This window comes from Crocodylus porosus, unplaced genomic scaffold (assembly GCF_001723895.1).
Source record: "Crocodylus porosus isolate Cpor-Errol unplaced genomic scaffold, CroPor_comp1, whole genome shotgun sequence".
NCBI classification, from domain to species: Eukaryota; Metazoa; Chordata; order Crocodylia; family Crocodylidae; genus Crocodylus; species Crocodylus porosus.
Window position 1 is genome coordinate 48,652 of NW_017728953.1, and position 17,815 is coordinate 66,466.

General features: G+C 50.5%; 1 protein-coding gene across 1 annotated transcript; it reads left to right on the forward strand.

The window, feature by feature from the left end:
• Positions 1-15: 15 nt before the first annotated feature.
• Positions 16-13,714, forward strand: CCNT1 (cyclin T1). The gene is made up of 9 exons (XM_019556447.1): positions 16-124; positions 226-307; positions 3,346-3,519; positions 4,350-4,410; positions 5,810-5,872; positions 6,342-6,387; positions 9,732-9,895; positions 10,230-10,300; positions 11,066-13,714. Exons 1-9 carry the CDS (start codon positions 105-107, stop codon positions 12,479-12,481), a joined length of 2,097 nt encoding a protein of 698 aa, XP_019411992.1. The 5' UTR covers positions 16-104; the 3' UTR covers positions 12,482-13,714.
• The last annotated feature ends 4,101 nt before the right edge of the window (positions 13,715-17,815 follow it).

Consider the following 17,815-nt stretch of genomic DNA (forward strand, 5'->3'; position numbering starts at 1 on the left):
ACTTCACGCGCGAGCAGCTGGAGCGCAGCCCCTCGCGCCGCGCCGGCCTGGACCCCGACAAGGAGCTGTCGTACCGGCAGCAGGCGGCTAACTTGCTGCAGGACATGGGCCAGCGCCTCAACGTGTATCCGCCGCGCTAGGCCGCGCAGCCTGCGCTCGAGTGCGGGGGGGGTGGGGAAACGGGGGGAGGGCTCGTCCGCGCCTTTTCCTTGACCGGCCGCGCAGCTCGCAGCTGACCATTAACACGGCCATTGTCTACGTGCACCGCTTCTACATGGTGCAGGCCTTCACGCAGTTCCACCGCAACGTGAGTGCGGGGCGGGACGAGCGCCGGGGGGCTGGGGTCAAGGCTAGGGCTGGGCTTCTGTCCCCGGTTCCCATGTTATTTATCCCAAGTCACCTATAACGTGCCATGAGCTGTCCCCAGTACTATAGTTTCCTTGGCTGGCCCCTGGGCCTGTGAGGAGTAGGCCAGTGTCACGTGGGGTTTCTGCTTCTGACCCTGTTTTCATTGTTATTTGCCCCAAGTTGTAAGTAAAGCATCATTAGTGGTCCCTGGGGCTTATAGTTTCCTTGGCAGGCACCTGAGCTGGTGACTTTCCATGCCATGTTAAAAGTCCTGCCATGTGGGACATCTGCTTCTGTCCCCGTCTTCGTTATTAGTTGTCCCAGGTTATCTGGAATGCATCGTTAGTGGCCCCGATACTAAAGGGAGTGTTAAATTCTGTGTCACATGGGGACCAGGAGTGCACAAGGCTGCAGTCCCTCTTCTGCCTCCTTCCTCCAGAAACTCCTCCTGAGGCTCTGGCTGCGCTGTTCCCCGTTCCTGTTCATATATGCACTCCCTGTCTGTGGCTCCACCAAGCCCCAGGATCTCCTGGTCAACCTCCTGGCGCTGGCTAAACTGGCTGTGTACCTTATCAGGAAGGAGGCTCTGGCTGGGAGGGTCCCCAGGGACTGTGAGGTTGCTTTCCTGTCCCTAGTGTGTTCCCATCTCCAGGTAGAGTATCACTGGGCGGTGTCCACTGGCTGCTTAGACTTATTTGAGGGCCTGTGGGTGCTGTCCGATGTGCTCTGCTCACTCACTCTTTTAACCTCTGACCTCCACTCTTGTCCCCATTTTCATTATGATTTGTCTCAAGTCATCTGTGACGTGTCATTAGTGGCCCCCAGTAATAAAGGGACCTTATAGTTTCCTTGGTGGGTCTGGGCCTGTGATTTTCCCTGACGTGTTAAAAATCCTGTCATTCTGGGACCTTGAGTGCACCAGGCTGCAGCGTCTCTTCCACCTGCTCCAGAACTTCTTGTTGAGGCTCTCATTACACATCTCCCCCATGCCTTTTTTATGTGCTTCCTGTCCGTAGCCTCACAAAGTCCTGGGGCCTCCTGATCAACCTCTTTTTGGCCCTGGCTACGCTGGGTGTGCAACTTACCAGGAAGGAGGCTGTCACTTGGGGACCTTGGGGGTGCCTGGCTGCAGCCCCTCTTCTGCCTTCTTCCTCCAGAACCTCCTGCTGAGATTCTGGCTGCGCTTCTTCCCTGTGCCTTTTTTTTGTAGTGTGGCCCCACCAAGTCCCAGGACCTCCCAGGCATCCTTCACCTGGACCTGGCTAAGGTTACAGGAAGGAGGCTCTGGCCAGGAGGGTCCCCAGGGATTGTAGGACTGCTTTCCTTGTCTTGTTCCCATCTCCAGGCAGAGTATCACTGGGTAGTGTCCACTGGCTCCTTAGACTTGTTTGAGGGCCCGTGAACACTGTCAGATGTGCTCTACTTGTTGTCCCTGCTTGGTACTCTAATCTCTGACATCCACTCCTGTCCCTGTTTTTACTATTATTTATCTTGAGTGCTCAGTAAAGTGTCATTAGTGGCCCCCAGTGCTAGAGGGGGCTTAGAGTTTTCTTGGCAGGCCTGGGCCCATGATTTCCTTGACATGTTAAAAGTCCTGTTATGCAGGGACTTTGAGTGTGCCAGGCTGCACTCCATCTCCCCCTGCTCCTGCACTCCTTGTCCATGGTCCCACCAAGCCCCAGAACCTCCTGGTTAGCCTCCTCCTGGCCCTGGCTAAACTGGCCATATATCTTGCTAGGAAGGAGGCTTTGGCTGGGAGGGTCCCCAGGGACTGCAGGGTCGCTTTCCTGTCTCTAGTACCTTCCTGTTTCTGGGCAGAGTATAACTGGTGGTGTCCACTGGCTCCATGGATTCATCTGAGGGAGGCTAATAGGTTACCTGGTGGGCCTAGGCCCATGTCCCACAAGGTGACAAATTGGCCTATGTCATGTGAGGACCTTGACTGCCAGGCTGCAGCCCCTCTTCTGCCTTCTCCATAACATTCTGCTGAGGTTCTGGCTGCACATCTCCCCGCATTTTTTGTTATGCGCTTCCTGTCCATGGCCCCACCAAGCCCCAGGGCCTCCTGGTCAACTTCCTTCTGGCTCTGGCCAAGCCAGAAGGAGCAGGAAGGAGGCTTTGGCTGGAGATTGCCCAGGTGAGTGTGGGCCTTTCTTCCTGGCACTCTTCTGCTCAGGGCAATATGTCACTGGTTGGTGTTCACAGGTTCCCTTGACTTGTTCAAGGGGCAGTGGGCACTGGTCAGTGTGCTCTGCTATGTGTCCCCTTTCGAATCCCTTGTTATTAACCTGTGACCTCACTCCTGTTCCTGTTTTCTTTTTTGTTGTTCCATCTGATGTGTCTTCAGTGGCCTCCCTTCTTAAGGGATGTTTATAGTTTTCCATGATGGGCCAAGGCCCTTGACCCCATGGCACATCGCATAGGCCTGTGTTGCATGGTGGCAGAGAGCAGGTGCTGAAAGGGAGAGCAAAAGGGGTGACAAAGGGTTTTGGGTTTTTTTTGTTTTTTTACCCTGTTCCCCTCTCACTTCTAGCCTCCAGCGCTTAAGGTCTAGGAAGTTCTAATTCAGAGGCCGTGCCCCTGATCCTGTGTTTAATGGCAACTGATGCCCCTTTCCTCCAAGAATGTGTCCAATCCCTTTTTGAATCTGCCTAAACTGTCAGCTTCCACCACATCTGGTGGCAACAAGTTCCACCCTTGAATGACATGCTGGATTTAAAAAAGGAACTTATTTTTGTCAGTTTTAAACTTACTCTCTGCTAGTTTCATGTTGTGTCCCCTAGTAGTTCTTGCTGCTTCTGTGTCTGTTTTCCCATATGTAAAATGGGGCCAGTGCTGATCCATGGTGAGAGGCTGAGGCTTGGCTGGCTGGGAAGGCAAGAGATATGAAGTGATTGCAGGTCATTCTGATCTTGCACATCCTAGACACAAACATGGGTGATTATTGCTTAGTCCACTTCAGAAAGGGATTTTCTCTGCTTTTGTCCTTGATTCCAGACATTTATTACAAGGTTTTTCCTTCTTTCGTCCTCCTCCACGCAGTCCGTGGCACCGGCAGCCTTGTTCTTGGCAGCCAAGGTGGAGGAACAGCCTCGTAAGCTGGAGCACGTCATCAAGGTGGCACACGCCTGTTTGCACCCCCAAGATCCTCTCCCAGACACTAGGAGTGAGGTAAGTGGCTGGACATTGGTGATGTGATTGTGTCACTTGGTGGGAGAAGAAGCTGAGGGATGACAGTGTGCTCCAGGGGTCTTGTATCCTGAAGTGTCTCATTATATCAAGTACAGAGCTATTCATTCTGCAGATGAATGGTTACGTTGCAGAATAGATGGTTACGAAACTTTCAAGTTTCCCGCTGCTATACACCATAGAGTTTTTTGGCTTCTGGATAGCAAAAGACTTTTCTCTCCTGCTCTGTGTGTCCCTTATTTCTTTCTGCTATACTGGTGTGAATGTGAGACTCAATTGTGCCACGTAGCAGTGGCTATGTTAAAGGCGTCTGCATTAAAGTAGGGCATGGATGTCAACTGTCAAGGTAAAGAGCAGAAAATGGTGTGTATGTAGTTCCGTCCTCCTCTCTCCCATCTAGTGATGGGATTGCTAGAAATATTGCTGTTCCCCATCTTGTGAGAATCCTTCCTTACTGGTACAGAGTATGCAACCCTGCCCAAAGCTTTAGGAAAAAATTAACTGTTTACCCAGCTGCTCCTGCTGATGTGTCCTGTGGTGTCTAAAACTGGTCTTCGTCTCCTCAGAAGAGAAACTGGGCCAGCGTGGATCCGTCAGCAGCCCCTGTGAGACGATTGCCAACAGGGCATCGGGTCCACCCAGCACTCTGCTTTCTCTCTTGTGGGGGGGAATCTTTGTCAGTTCCCTCTAGCACTGAGTGGGATAATGATTCCCCCTTTATTTTTTGCTTTCCTGAGAGAGCATGTTAGAAATGTGCAGGCTTTATACAGAGTGCCTCCTCGTGAGTAACCTGCCTGTCCTCTCAACCCCAGGCTTACCTGCAACAAGCCCAAGACCTGGTCATTCTAGAGAGCATTATACTGCAGACCCTGGGTAAGTTTTTCAAAGCGGACGGGCTGCTACTCAAATCCCGGACCCAGGAGGAGAGCGGAGAGTCTAACCCCAGTCTTCTCCACAGCCAAATGGCAGAGGTGCAACTGGCCAGCAGGAGAGCATGAGTCTAGGCACCCCACCTTTTTTTTCCCTCACACTTTCAACTCATGGCTTGTTTTTATTATCAGTGTTTCAGGTTTAACTTCAACTCAAGCTAAGTGTTCAGGGGGAAAAATGTAAACATGTAAAGCTTGACCTGTTTTTTTCCCCCAGCAGGTTTTGTACTGCTTAGATGCCAATTTTTCTATGGATACAGATTGTTAAACACTATAGCAACACGGCACTGTAATGCAGTGGCCAGGATGGGCAGCAGTTTTCAGTGGGGCACTGTATTTCTGTGGGATGAGTATTTTCTCAAGGTCAACAGAGCTGTCACAGCCTTAGTTTTCTTCATTATTGTTTTAATCGTAGCCCTTCATTGTTTCTAAGATTGGGCCTTTCTTGCAAGTCCAGGTAATTAAGTGATAGAAGCTCCTGTAGAGGAGGTTCTGTTAGATTGTTATTAGCCTTTTTTTTTTTAAATGACTAATCCTGATGAATTCAAAATTAAGTTATATTCAAACATACAGTTCTTCAGTGTGCAAGGCAATGAAAATATAGAGCCCTTTGCAGTTAAAGTTCTGGAAAAATCTTCGCTACTTCTAACTCCACTGTAAAGTGAGTAAGCAGGAATGATCCCTAGCTTCCAGAGTGGTGAAATGAGGACCCATAGGTATTAAGTGACTCGCTCATGGTTACACAGGAAGCCTGTGCTCAGTTTTCCAGTGACTTCTCTTAGCCATCCCCTTTTCCCCCTGTTCTCCTTAGAATATGCTAATTAGACAGCAAAAAAGCAGGTTGCTCACATGGGCTTGTCTATGCAAAGTGTATGTACTGAATGGGAATGTGGAGTAAGGAATACCTGCACCTGATATTCAGACTCCTCAGAAGGAAGACACCTTCTTCCTCTTGACTTTGAGTGACAACAATTCCTCTGAGCAGGTGCCATTGTCATCTTCCTTCCTTTCAGCTCTTGCAAGAGATTTTGTCCTGTTGTTCTTCTCATATCCGTAATAGCTGTTCTCTCTACAGTGAGGTGAAGTTTATTTAGCTGCTTGGAGACCAGGAAGCAGCAATAACCTTCAGGCTTTGTATTTGGGCAGCTTCAGCCTCCTGGATATAGGAAGACAGCCTACTTTATTCTGTCTGTCTCTGAGCAGAAAGCAGGAGATTTTAATGGGGAGGGGAAGTACAAGGAACAGATTTGCCTTTCCAGGAGCAGGAGGCATGCATGGTATGTAGTACTGTGGCTGAATTCTGTCCATCTCCTAATGGCCTCGTGTTTCTTCTTTTCTTTCAGGTTTCGAGATCACTATTGATCACCCCCATACCCATGTGGTGAAGTGCACGCAGCTAGTGCGAGGTAAGAGACTCGCAGTATGCTGTTGTACGCTTGTTGCCTTCTGCTACACAGGCAACTGCGTTTTGGTCATAGGTGAATTGATTCACACAGGGAGCTTAACGCTCTCTATAACTTGAAACATTTTTTTTCTAGAAAAGGGCTGCTTAAGCATGTGGGGGTAGCATTGACTCATGGTTCTCTGTGGACATGTCCAGACCTCCATCTTGTATGTTTAATGGTGGTATACTGAGCTTCAGAATAAAGATTCTGCAGTTGCAGGTCACTGGAACCAGAGGGCCATTACTATACTGAAATGCAGGAAAACAAAGAACTTGCTTTTGAGTAGAACAATAGGTGCAGGGTGGAGCTAGAGCTAATCAGACCAGTAAGATACTTTACAGTTGGTTCTTATCCATCATGAACACTGCTAACTGACTGTCTCTGTAGCAGTATCCAGGCTAACTCTTATTTCTTTTTTTTTCGTTTCCAGCCAGCAAGGATTTGGCACAAACTTCCTACTTCATGGCTACTAACAGGTTATTATTACTTTAAAATTGATTTGTGTGTTTCTGGCCCAGGGTTTTATCTGTAGGAGGGCATATGTCTTGTAATCTCTTGGGGAGGGTCGTTGTCTAGTGAATACCTGGGATTTATTCAGAGCTATTCCAGAAGAGAAACTCTCCCTGCCCCACGGTTTCCCATCGGATTTGAAATATTCCAGATGGAGGTATAGAGGGAATTCAGTTGCTGCTAAAATCCACAGAAGAAACTGATTCTAGAGAGGATGTTAAAGGATGTGATCGGTATTTTACTAGTTTCATTACAGTGTGACCTGGAACACTGAAATTGTAGCCCGGAGCACCGCGGTGCTAGGTGCTGTCTAAACACAGAACAAATAAGGTCCCACCCCAAACAACTATAAATCAAGAGAGGCAATGTGAGGGCCAGTTCTGTCTTGCTGTTTCTTTGTATACTAACATAAGAGGCAGTGGTCTGTAAAGCTGAACCCTTCTTATTCCTAAAGTGATGGACACGGAGAAGAACAAAGACACTTCTTTTCCTCTTGAAATATCTGGAGCTGCTTTTGGACTTTCAGATTAGAACGGGAAAATCTATTTCTTATTTCAAAAGACAGGAATTAAAATTTCGATTAAAGAAAAAAAGGTGGACGATGGTAACTCCTACATCATTGCTTCATGCAAACCCGCGGAACAAAATTCTGACCTGGGCTGTTCGCGTGCAGCAGAAACCTAGGTTGACTTCTTGAGGGTGTTGAGAGAAGTTAGACCTAGTAATATAACTAAAAGCTTTAAAGGAGGGAAATCACAGTCTTTTGGGGGCTCTGGTTCCTAAATTACTGCAAGCTGCCAGAAAATATCATGTTGGCACAAAGTCAGGCCTGGGTCTAGAGGTCTGCCAAGTTTTTCTGGCAGAGCTGTGTTGGTAAAGGAGCCTGAGTTAAATTTGTTTTTTTCCTATACTCCTTGCTAGACATGGGTCTGCTTGCAAAAACTCCAGTGTAGCCAGTGTTGTGCTGATGCAGTCATTTTGCTGGTATAGTGTATTTTGTTGAGGGGACTCTGATGTATCCTGACAAAAAATTGCATTGGTCTGAGAGCTGCATCTCCAGTTACTTTTAATAGCAAATCCTTTCTAGTGTAGACGGAATACTGGCATTGGAAAATTCTGTTTCTTTTGCCACTGCTGGTATGTGACTTTGGGCAGGCTGCTCCCTCCCTGTGTCCTTTTACCCAGCTGTAAGGGGGAGGTAATGCCCTTCCTTCCATCCCTGCTGCTTTCTCTGGCAGGATCTGTGGAAACATTGTGTAGAACTTCTAAGTGTTTTATATTCAGAAGTTTGCGGGACCTTAGTACAGTGTTGTATTATGGGATTCCCAGACAGACTGTTATAAAAGAGTATGTTATAATTTATGGGTAAAAAAAGACTACCCCCACCTCCCTGTGAAATGTATTTTAGTGACATTGTATTTATCCCCAAACCAATCATTACAAAACCAAGGATATAGAATTAAGGTTACCCTTAAAAAATCAAAGTATAAGGTAAGAAATGCACAGTTAAAGCACTCTTAACTCTACCTTGTAGTGATGCCATGAAATGATGTTATGAATTAGGCATTCCAGATTAACTTGATCGCATTTTTAAAAACAACTGTTTCGCTTTCTCCCTTACGGTGTCACTAAAATGTAGCACTTGAGGTTATTTACCCATTTTAACTTCAAGTGAAACCCTGGCTGAATATCCTGGGTTCATGACAGTTGGCTTCAGGATTCCACAGTCTCTCCATTTTAACGTATTTAAATATTTAGTGTAAATAAATTCCTATACAAAGATTTTCATTAGGAAGCTGAACTAGAAGCACAAAATGCCACGCTGGTAGTTAATGATGTGTAGGATCAAACATCAGTCTCTTGCTAATCTTAGCTTCTTTGAAAAATGGAGGGTCACTAATAAGTCAGAGCAGCTCAAAAGCAGGTGGGGCACACTGTTAAACGCAGCTCTCAATTTCCAGTTGACTCAATGGCTAGTGTCTTGTTTAGCAGATCTAGTGCTAGGAGATTGTGGGGAAGGCAGGGGTGTCAGTGAATCGCAGTCCCTGAGCTCAGTATTTGTGCTCAGCAGAGGTGTCCTCCTGCTCCCTCTTCTGCCACCGAGTCGTCAGCCAGAAGTGCTGTGTGTGTTACCTTTAGAGAAAGTGTAACACCTAACTGAGCTAACCCTGTTGGAATGACCCCATTTCAGCCCATCTAGCTTCTGTAATGTTCATAATCATTTACAACAATTCTTAATGACTTGGCTAAATTACAATTTACATTTCTTAAAAATAAATAGTGGGTATGGGTTACGTTTGAAGGTAGTAAAGGTTGGAAGAGTCCATTTCAATTGATCAAGTCATCTGGGACAGTTCAGAAGTTGCCCATCTCTTTTTCTTTGAGGAGCCTGTTGTAATCCATTTTAACTCCTAAATTAGTGCGTTTGTAAACCCTGTATTTGAAGTGAGCATTGTAAACGTGTGGAGGGCGCACTGTGTCTCTTGTGCAGAACAGATCGATTCCCCGCTTTGATTTTGAAGTGGTTCAGCCTTGCCAAGAAGTCATGATGTGTGCGTCTATGATAAATATCTCACAGAGCGGGCGTGAGGCTTTCCTTAATCATTCCTCCTTTCCATAGCCTCTCTGTACCTCCTGGGACGCGCCTGTTTTGCCAGCACCTGCCTGCGTTGGCTGTGGCTAATTTTTTTTTCTCATTGCTTTGCTGTCTGGAGCTCTGCATGGTTGATGAGGTCAAACTTCAAGGGAGGTGCAGGCTCTATAGGCTTCCTCTTGTGACCTGTGTTTTCTCCGGTTTTGTCGCGATGATATGTGTGTCCTCACCCATCATGTTGACTTCACAGGAGTGCCATGTGGCTTGGGGATCTGCATTCTCCAGCCACGTAAACTTGCTTCAGCGGCAGGAGCGGACTTGTCTGAATTTCTTTTCAGGTTGGGCAGAGCCCAGGCACGACCAAATAACCTAACTGCCCATACTCTGTGGGGCCTGTGCAGGCTCAGGGGTTTACTTTTTCCCGCGCTAGGCCTCAAAGCCCACGATTGGCACGGGCCTGTGGGAAACCTTGTGGAGAAGCCCGGAGCTGAATTGGTTTGAGCAGAGCAGGGGCACAATGAGTGCATTGGCAGTGCAGGATAGAGACGCCTGTAAAACAGGGCCGTACCAGGGGAGGAATTGCCCGTGTCCCTTCAGGAACATTCCCGCCATGCCCACCTCATCCGCAGTGTCTGTTCAGCGGGCGATTGTGTGTGCTGAGGTTCAGGCTTGGGAGTTCATGGCTTTCTGTTTCTCTCTCCCTGCTGGTGACGTCAGCCTGCACCTGACCACCTTCAGCCTGCAGTACACCCCTCCCGTTGTGGCCTGCGTCTGTATCCACCTGGCTTGTAAGTGGTCCAACTGGGAGATCCCAGTCTCCACGGACGGGAAGCACTGGTGGGAATACGTTGATGGCACTGTAACTCTGGAGCTCTTAGATGGTAAGTTTTGGAGCAAGGTTCCCTCCCAAAAAGGCATTTTTATTACCTTGGCATCTCTGTTCCTGGGTCTGCCAATCAGACACGGCCGCTTCATGGACTCAAAGGGCTTCTGATCTTGCTGAGGTTTCCAGCGTGGCAGCTTCTGTGGTACACTAGAGACAATAAAACGCATGAAAGGGGATGAATTTAAATGTGGGCCAGTGTTACTAGTTCTCAGCATTTCCCTTCCTGGAATAGCTCCATCTCATCTCGAGTAGCTCCACCCATCAGTAAGCAGGGGGTGCTCTGTATCCTTCTGACATTCCTGTCTCTGTTCTGTGTGTCTCCTTTGCAGAGCTGACTCATGAGTTCCTGCAGATCCTTGAGAAAACTCCGAACCGACTCAAACGCATCCGGAACTGGCGGGTAAGAATCTCCTGTGCTGGGCTGCTTCCCACTGCTGACTCCTAGAGAACGCAGTCTGTGAAGTGTCTGGGCCACGTTTGTGCGGTATCTCTGTTAACAATGCCAGCCAATGTCTGGGGAGGGAAATGCCGCAGAACAAAATTCCATGGATGCTTGTTTTCATGAGTTTTGAATTAGCACACTGGAAGCCTCACTGTTCTTCAGCTCAGGCTGATGAGCTCATTCCCTGTGGATGAGTTGGATGCTTCTTACCCAGGCAGAGGTGGAAAGGCTTGTCTGCTGCTTTCCCTGAGGACTGAGCTTTAATTTACACTTACCTCCTAGCAGCATTCAAGGCTTCCAAGGTTCTTGAATAGGCTGGCTGACCTCCTGAACTGAGAGTGATCTGCCCTCTCAATGGCTGCCACTTGCAGCTTGTGCCAGCTGGCTGCTGCTTCTCACTCCAGCATGGCCTAGATTTGCTGGTGCATGTACCTTTGCCGTGTGATATGCTCCCCCAAGAAGATGCTGGCTGAGGATTATCTAGCCTAGCTGGCTGGTGAGATTGGTTGATCTAGGAAGCCTAAGGAAAGCCAGACTTGTTGCAGGACAGTCAAGTACTAAAGTTGCACCACTGGGATAACTGCTCATGAGCTCCTCAGGCCTGCTGTTGCCTTGCATAGAGGCAGTGGCATCAGTTGCAGCAGCCTGCACCTACCCCAGTAAGGAATGGAGCCTGTGATGCAGAGCCAGCAGCATGCAAATGCCTTTTCTGTCTCCTTTCAGGCCTCTCAGGCAGCCAAGAAATCCAAGGCCGATGACCACGGAGAGGATGAGAGCCTCTCGGAGCAGACAATCCTCAGCATGATCTCCAGGAACAATAGCTCAGACATGAACATCGCTGGCTTGATGAGCATGTCGACTTCCTCCACCGCAGGTGCTGCATCTTCCCTCCCAGCTGCTGCAGACTCGCCCAGCTCCCAGGGCGGCTTGGAGACGTCGCAGTCAGACCACTGGATGTCCCAGCACCCGCCGCACAAACTAGAGGCCAGCCAAGGTCACAGGACTAATGAGGGTGCGGCAGCCACCGACCACCCTCTGCAACAGGATGGCACCACGTACCAGAAGCAGGGCAGCAAGAGCGCACCCTCGGCAAAGGTGTCATTGAAGGAGTACCGGGCCAAGCATGCTGAGGAGCTGGCTGCACAGAAGCGGCAGCTGGAGAACATGGAGGCCAATGTGCGGTCTCAGTACGCCTATGCCGCGCAGAACCTGCTGGTGCAGCAGCAGCGGGAGCGGGAGGCGCAGCCTGAGGGCACACCCTCCCCTATCATCCTTAAGATCCCCATTGGTGGCTCAGAGAGCGCAGAGCGCCTTGCTGCCGACAAGGGAGACAAGGCTTCTGCCCTCAAGCTAAGGATCCCTGTGGCCGGCGGTGCTGGAGACAGGCCGCTGCCCTCCAAGCCTGAGGAGATAAAAATGCGGATCAAGGTGCCAGCTGCCTCGGACAGGCACAGCTCCTCAGACGAGAGCAGCGGGAAGAGCCGTGACCACAAGGAGAAGCACAAGGGCCACTCTTCTAATCACCACCACCACCATCACAACCACCACATTCACAAACATTTGCATGTGCAGCCGGCAGCCGGCACCAGCGTTGCCGGGAACAAGCGGCCTGGAGACTTGAAGCACAGTGGCCAGCAGAGTGCTTTGCCTCACAAGGGCTTTGGCTTGTCTGGCTCCGCTCGAAAGAGGCCACTCCTGGAGGAGGCGTCGACTGTAGTGCACGAGCACCCACCAAAAATCAGTAAAAGCTCCAAAACTTCCGGCATGCAGTTCTACCCCCACCTCCCTGGCACAGCTCAGCTACCTGGGCACAGCTCAGACACCCCTGGCCTTCCCTTGCCCCAGGCTGGCAAAGCCAGGGGTGCCCACAGCAAAACAGACAAAGGTCCTGCCGGGGCCAATGGCCACAACGCAACCCAGGCCATTGACTACCAGGATACAGTCAACATGCTGCACTCACTGCTGAGTGCCCAGGGCATGCAGCCCACCCAGCCCCCTGCTTTCGACTTTGTGCACTCGTACAGCGAGTACTTGAATCCGCGGGCTGCTGGGAGCACCAGAGCCGCCAACACGGACAAACCCCAACCGCCCCCTCTGCCGTCAGAACCCCCCCCACCCCTGCCACCACTCCCCAAGTAGAGCCCTTTTTACTACTGAGTTTGTACAGACGAGCCTGACTCAGGCCAGCCCCTGCAGGGGAGGGAAGGGGCTGTTTTAACTTCCACTGCCTCACAAAGACCTGTTAATTATCGTTTTTATTATTGGGATGTAGAGCGCAGTCCTCCAAGCTGTGAAAGGATAAGAAACGCCCTTTCTTTGTTCCACGCTCCTGCCCTCCCCCCCTCCCCCCCCAATCCCACTGGAATCGCTGGGGTCTGTCCCCTCTTGGAACAAAGCCCCAACCAGGGTTTGTGTCCTACAGGGGCCGGGGCGCAGGGGTATTTAAAATATGTCGCAGAATCTCTTAAAAGACTTTTTAAAAATAATTTAAACAGTAAGTTATATCTGTTAGTGTTCTGTTCCTTTTCATTTTGTAACTGGTGGGGCGGGGGCTGCTGCAAGAGGCCATTTCTGAAGGCTCTGGCTGGCTGGTGAAGCCCTGCTGGTCTCCAGCCTTCCCAGAGCAGCTTATGAGAGGGGGAATGCGAGGTTGCTCCAGGCATGGCTGGCAATGAAGAGGGGTATGGGTTGACGCGTGAGAGGGAGGCACAAGAAGTGCCTAAGGAGAGCCCTGCAGCTGGCAGTAGCACAGTCTGGTAAATGGGGCAGGGGGGACAGCTCTGCCACTGACTGCTGGTGTAACCCTGGGTGTGGTGTCTTGCCTTCCTCTGCTTCCATTTCTTCACACGTAGAATGAGGTTCCTGCTGCTCCACCCTCGTAAAGCGCTTTACATGCACACCTGCTTGTATTGGCCTTTTATCCTTCCCCCTCCAAGGCGAGGGGGGAGCATCCTGTGAACCTGGCTGATGCTTTCCCCTTCCCTCTACCTGAAGCACATGCCAGGTACTCCCTACCAGATCATGCTGGTTGCACTGGAATGGCTGTGGCAGGCTCCATCACATTGCTTTAGTGACAAAGCATGTCTGGGGAGTGTAGGGGGAGGAGCGGGTGCCAAGCCAAACTCACAAAAGGGCCAGGACTTGGCACCCCGGTGGTGAGAAGAGCAGCAAGGTGCCTTCCAGGACCTTGCTCCAGTCTCCTGCTGAGATAAATGCTGCCTAATAATGGAAGTGAGACTTAGGAAAGGGAAAGAGGTGCTGCGCCCCAGATGGGCTCAAGCTGGGGTTGTGATTTCAGATGCTTTAAAATGTACTTCAGTGTCATTATGGAACGAGATTTTTATGCAGATTAATTAAAGAAAAATGATGTGACTTGTTCTTCAACAGTCTTTTGAGGCAGCTGGGGCTGAGTGTTTCAGTGGCCAGAGTCGGGCTGGCATGTGGGGCTGGACCTGATGCATGAGGAGCTGGGACTTCAAGTGGGGCTAGCGTTCTTGTGGGGATTGGGAGCCTAGATCTGTGTCTTCCCTGCACTCCTACCCCCAGTATAGTTGTCTGGGTCTCAGTGTTGCCTCTTGTATTACTGGCATTCATGAGCCCATGTCATCTGGCCATACAGGCATGTGCCTAGAAATGGCTTGAGTTTTGCGGGGGAGGTAGCTGTGTCTGCAGCCCCTGCATGTGGCTATACCTGGAAAGGTGCTAAGATGGAAATAACAGCTAAGCAGACTCCTCCTTGCATTTGGTCAGGCCTCTGGCTGCTCTGCTTTGCTTTCCCTCAGCTGTGCCAGTTTGCAGGTGCTATCTCTGGTGCATAGTCTCTGCATTGTGTGGGGCAGGTGTCCCTTTGTGTGGCATCCTGCAAAATGCACAAGCCGTGTGGGCTCTGCTGTTCCTGTGGAGTAAAGCTGGTGGAAGTCAGTGGAGTCAGCCAGTCTGACACGGGTTTGAACCTCTAGAAGACTCTGACCTGGTGCAGTAGCCCCTGGAAAGCAAGATCAGAACAAGAGAGGCAAAAGGAGGGGGGAACTCCTTCGGATCAGCCTGCGCATGCCTCAAGTTGTAGGTTTGGCGTTGTCAGGCAGTGGAGTTTGTGCTGGCTAGAGAAGTCCATTATGTCTGGCCCTGTGTGCAGGGCACCTCCAGAAACAGCTCCCTGAGGGACTCCTGTGCCAGTGTTGGCAGCTGGTGGAGGCCTGGAGCAGGGGAATCCAAGCAGTGTTAGGCATGCTTTTTTTTCTTTTCCATTTACTTGCTGAAAAACTAATGACTTCTCCCTCGTGGTTCAGATAATTTCCCAAGTTGCCACTGTATTTATTTTCTCCATATGCTCTTCTGAAATTTGACCTGTTCTGCATTACACTCTGGATTTGTTTCTTTTTAATCATAAACTGCTGCCCTCCCCCCTCACTGTCAGCACGGCTACTTTATTTCTAGACCAAAAGCTTTTTGGTCTGACTCTTCTGCCTTTTCCCTACCAAAATGTTTTTAGCAGGGGAACAGCTTGTTTTCTCACTCAGATGCAGTCTTCTCTGCCAGGGCTGGATGAGCTGACCCTTGAGATAAAACGTGCTGCTGTTTCTCTGTACCTGTTAGTTTTGGAAACAGAGGTACTGGTTTAAAAAATGAAAATAGCTGCATATACATCGCCTACAGCTGTGAATCTGAACCAAGGGACCAGAGTATTGCTCTTTTCTCTGGTAGAAATAGATGCATCTCATGACCACATCTTCAATAGAGAGCGAGCATTTGGCTTTACTAGCTCCCAGAGAGGCCAGCAGTGAAATGAGAATGCTGGGGGTCTTTCCTTTTGTTCAATTCTTGCTCTTACCTGGTTCACAGCAGCTTTGATTCTTCACAGGTGGCGGTGTGTGAGGAACAAAGGGTTGGATGTCCCTGGCCTGTGTTGTGGATTCTGGTACAGGATGGGGAGCTGCTTAGAATTCGGGGTCCAAATGGTGAAACTTCCTGTCTTCCATTGGTTGACACAGTCGTGAATTAGGAAACTGGTTTGGATCATGGGAAACCCTCATGGTGCCCAGGATGCAGCTTGGATCCATGTGGAAGAACAGTTTGTTTTCTGCAGGCAGAGCATCTCTGGTACCAGCTAAAATTGCCCCTAGGCTTTATCTTGCTGCATTCTTTATCTTTGTCTTACACAAGGAATTAGGACCTGATTTCTTGTGCTTTGTTACATGCCTGGTCTGGTGCTAAGTGTGGGTGGGAGATGGGAGTTTGTGGCCCAGCTGAGTGTGTGCGTGTGAAAGAAGTCTTGTTGGTTCTGACCTGCCTGGTATTCTGTGGTGACCAGAGTCTTGGAACATAAAGTTGTCTGACTTAGGGGAGTTAGGCAGCTGTTACATAGAGATGCTTAGGTGGATTTTCCTGGTGGTGATGAAGAAGGACATGGTTTAAGTTGCTAGGTGCTGGAGGGAGGGCTGTGCTGAGCTGAATGTTCTGCTCTGCCCTTCTGCATGCAAGTTCCTTGTCTTGCTCAGCCAGGGGATGCTGTCAATGCAGGCGAGGCTACTTTCACTTCCATCCAGCCTGAAACATCCCAGACTGGAACTGGCCCAGGTGCTGTCAGAGCAGGGGCAGCCTCGACTGGATGGGGAGTAGCAGGGGTGGCTGGGAAAGCCTCAGGAGCGGGAGGGAAGGACCCACTCTCTGTACTTCCACTGCCGCCCGAGCCTCCTGCCATCACATTAGCTCAACTTGAGCTTAACAGGGAGCCACCGAGTTGGTTGTGGCCCTGTCTCTGCATGTCGGTGACTTTGGAAACTTTTGTTCAGCCGCGTGAGGCAGGAGACTCATGCCCTGCAGGGGGGCTTCTGTTGTTTAACTTCGGACAGGTTGAAATACTTAAAACTTTGGACATTTGTTTTTAAAAACAGAGATCTCTGACTGCTGTGGAAATTCTAGGGTGAACCCATTTTCCTTCCAAGGGCCATGTGGGATGGGGGGAGCTTGCCCCAGGGCTTTACGGCCACCCTGTCTGGCTGGCAGGGTGCTTGATGGCTTTTAAAGCTGTCCTTGTTGCTTCCTTGCACCCTGCGCATTCACGGTGGTGCCTGCATTGCAGGACATTAAGAGTGGGGGGACATGCACAAGCGCTACACATGCCTCAGATCAGCCCTGAGGTTCAATTCAAAGGTCACTTCTTACCCCTACTAAGCCAAAGAGCAAAATTTTGTGTTTTCTGATCTCGCACTCAGGGCTGCCTTGTGCTTGCAAACAGATAATTTTGGGGTTCCCTGCCCTCCTGCTGCCCCTCTTCCCCATAAAAACTGCCTTCCATTTTGCCCCCCCCTTACAAAATGTGACAACTCCTCAGTAAGGGCTTCTTGTGGGTTAATTAATCTGGTTCCCAGGTGTTCAGTATCTTGCTGTCAGGTATGTTTCTCTGTATTTATCCACATCAATAAAAGTGTAAAGGCAAAGGAGTCAACCGAGCATTCACCTGTGTTCATGGCTTTTCTTTTGAACTGGTCCTTGCTCAGGTGCAAGATGAGGAATGATGTAGTTGGGGCTGGTTCTGCTTGGAGCCGAGGCTTGGACTAGATGTGACCTCCTGCAATCCCTTCCAGCCTTTGTTGTCCACAATTCTGTGAATGAGAAAGGGGGGGGGGGGGTGGCTACTGTATTTCTGTCCGTTTCTACTTGAAGGGACTTTCCTGGCTGTCCTGGACAGGGTAGTTCCTCACCAGCCCTGGTTCTTCAAGCACCTGGTATGAGCTCGAGTGGTGGTGGAGTCCTCAGCCCTGGAGGTTTTGAAGACCCAGGTGGACAAAGCCTTGGCTGGGGCGATCGAGTTGAAGCTGGTGTTTGGTCTTAAGGTCACCAACTATTTCAGTGTAGCGGGGGAGGTTTCTGGAATGCGAACGTGCCCACGTGCTAGCGTGTCGGCGTGTAGGCATGACTGCCTCTCAGCAGTCCCCTGGAGATGTATTTCCAATTCGCGGGGGCTCCAATGCGCTGCTGGGGGTTGGCATCCCCAGGGCTAGATGTGACCTCCTGCCCTTCCACCCCTCTCTCTTGTATGATGTAGAGATGATGTATTAGAGGCTCAGCGCGGAGGGATGAGGGAAGCCGGAGGCCGCCTCCTCCCCCTGGCAAGCACAACTGCCGGTTTCCCGCGGCGGCACAAGCGCAGGAGAAAGGCACCTTTTTGCCACCGCTGCCACGGGGCTGACAGGCGCCTCTTCCAGCGCCGCCCGGCGGCTTGGGGGGGGAAGGAGGGGAGTTGGGGGTGTTTCCGTAGGCAGCAGCCGGCAGCGCGAACCACCCGCCACCGATGCACGCCGACCCGCCCACCCACGTGCTGCCTCCACGCCATATTTCCGGGGAGCGGGCCTGGCTGGCTGACTGACAGCCGCTCCCTCCAATGGGCGCGCAGCGGCGCCCCCCTTCCTCGCCGGGGATTGGCGGCGGGCGGGGCCAATGGGGCGGCGCGGTGAGGTAAGATGGCGGCGG

Coding starts and splice junctions, on each gene's coding strand:
- CCNT1 (XM_019556447.1), top strand. CDS start 105: ATGGGCCAGCGCCTCAACGT. Junction 4,411..5,809: donor CATTATACTGCAGACCCTGG/GTAAGTTTTTCA, acceptor CTTTTCTTTCAG/GTTTCGAGATCACTATTGAT. Junction 10,301..11,065: donor AACGCATCCGGAACTGGCGG/GTAAGAATCTCC, acceptor GTCTCCTTTCAG/GCCTCTCAGGCAGCCAAGAA.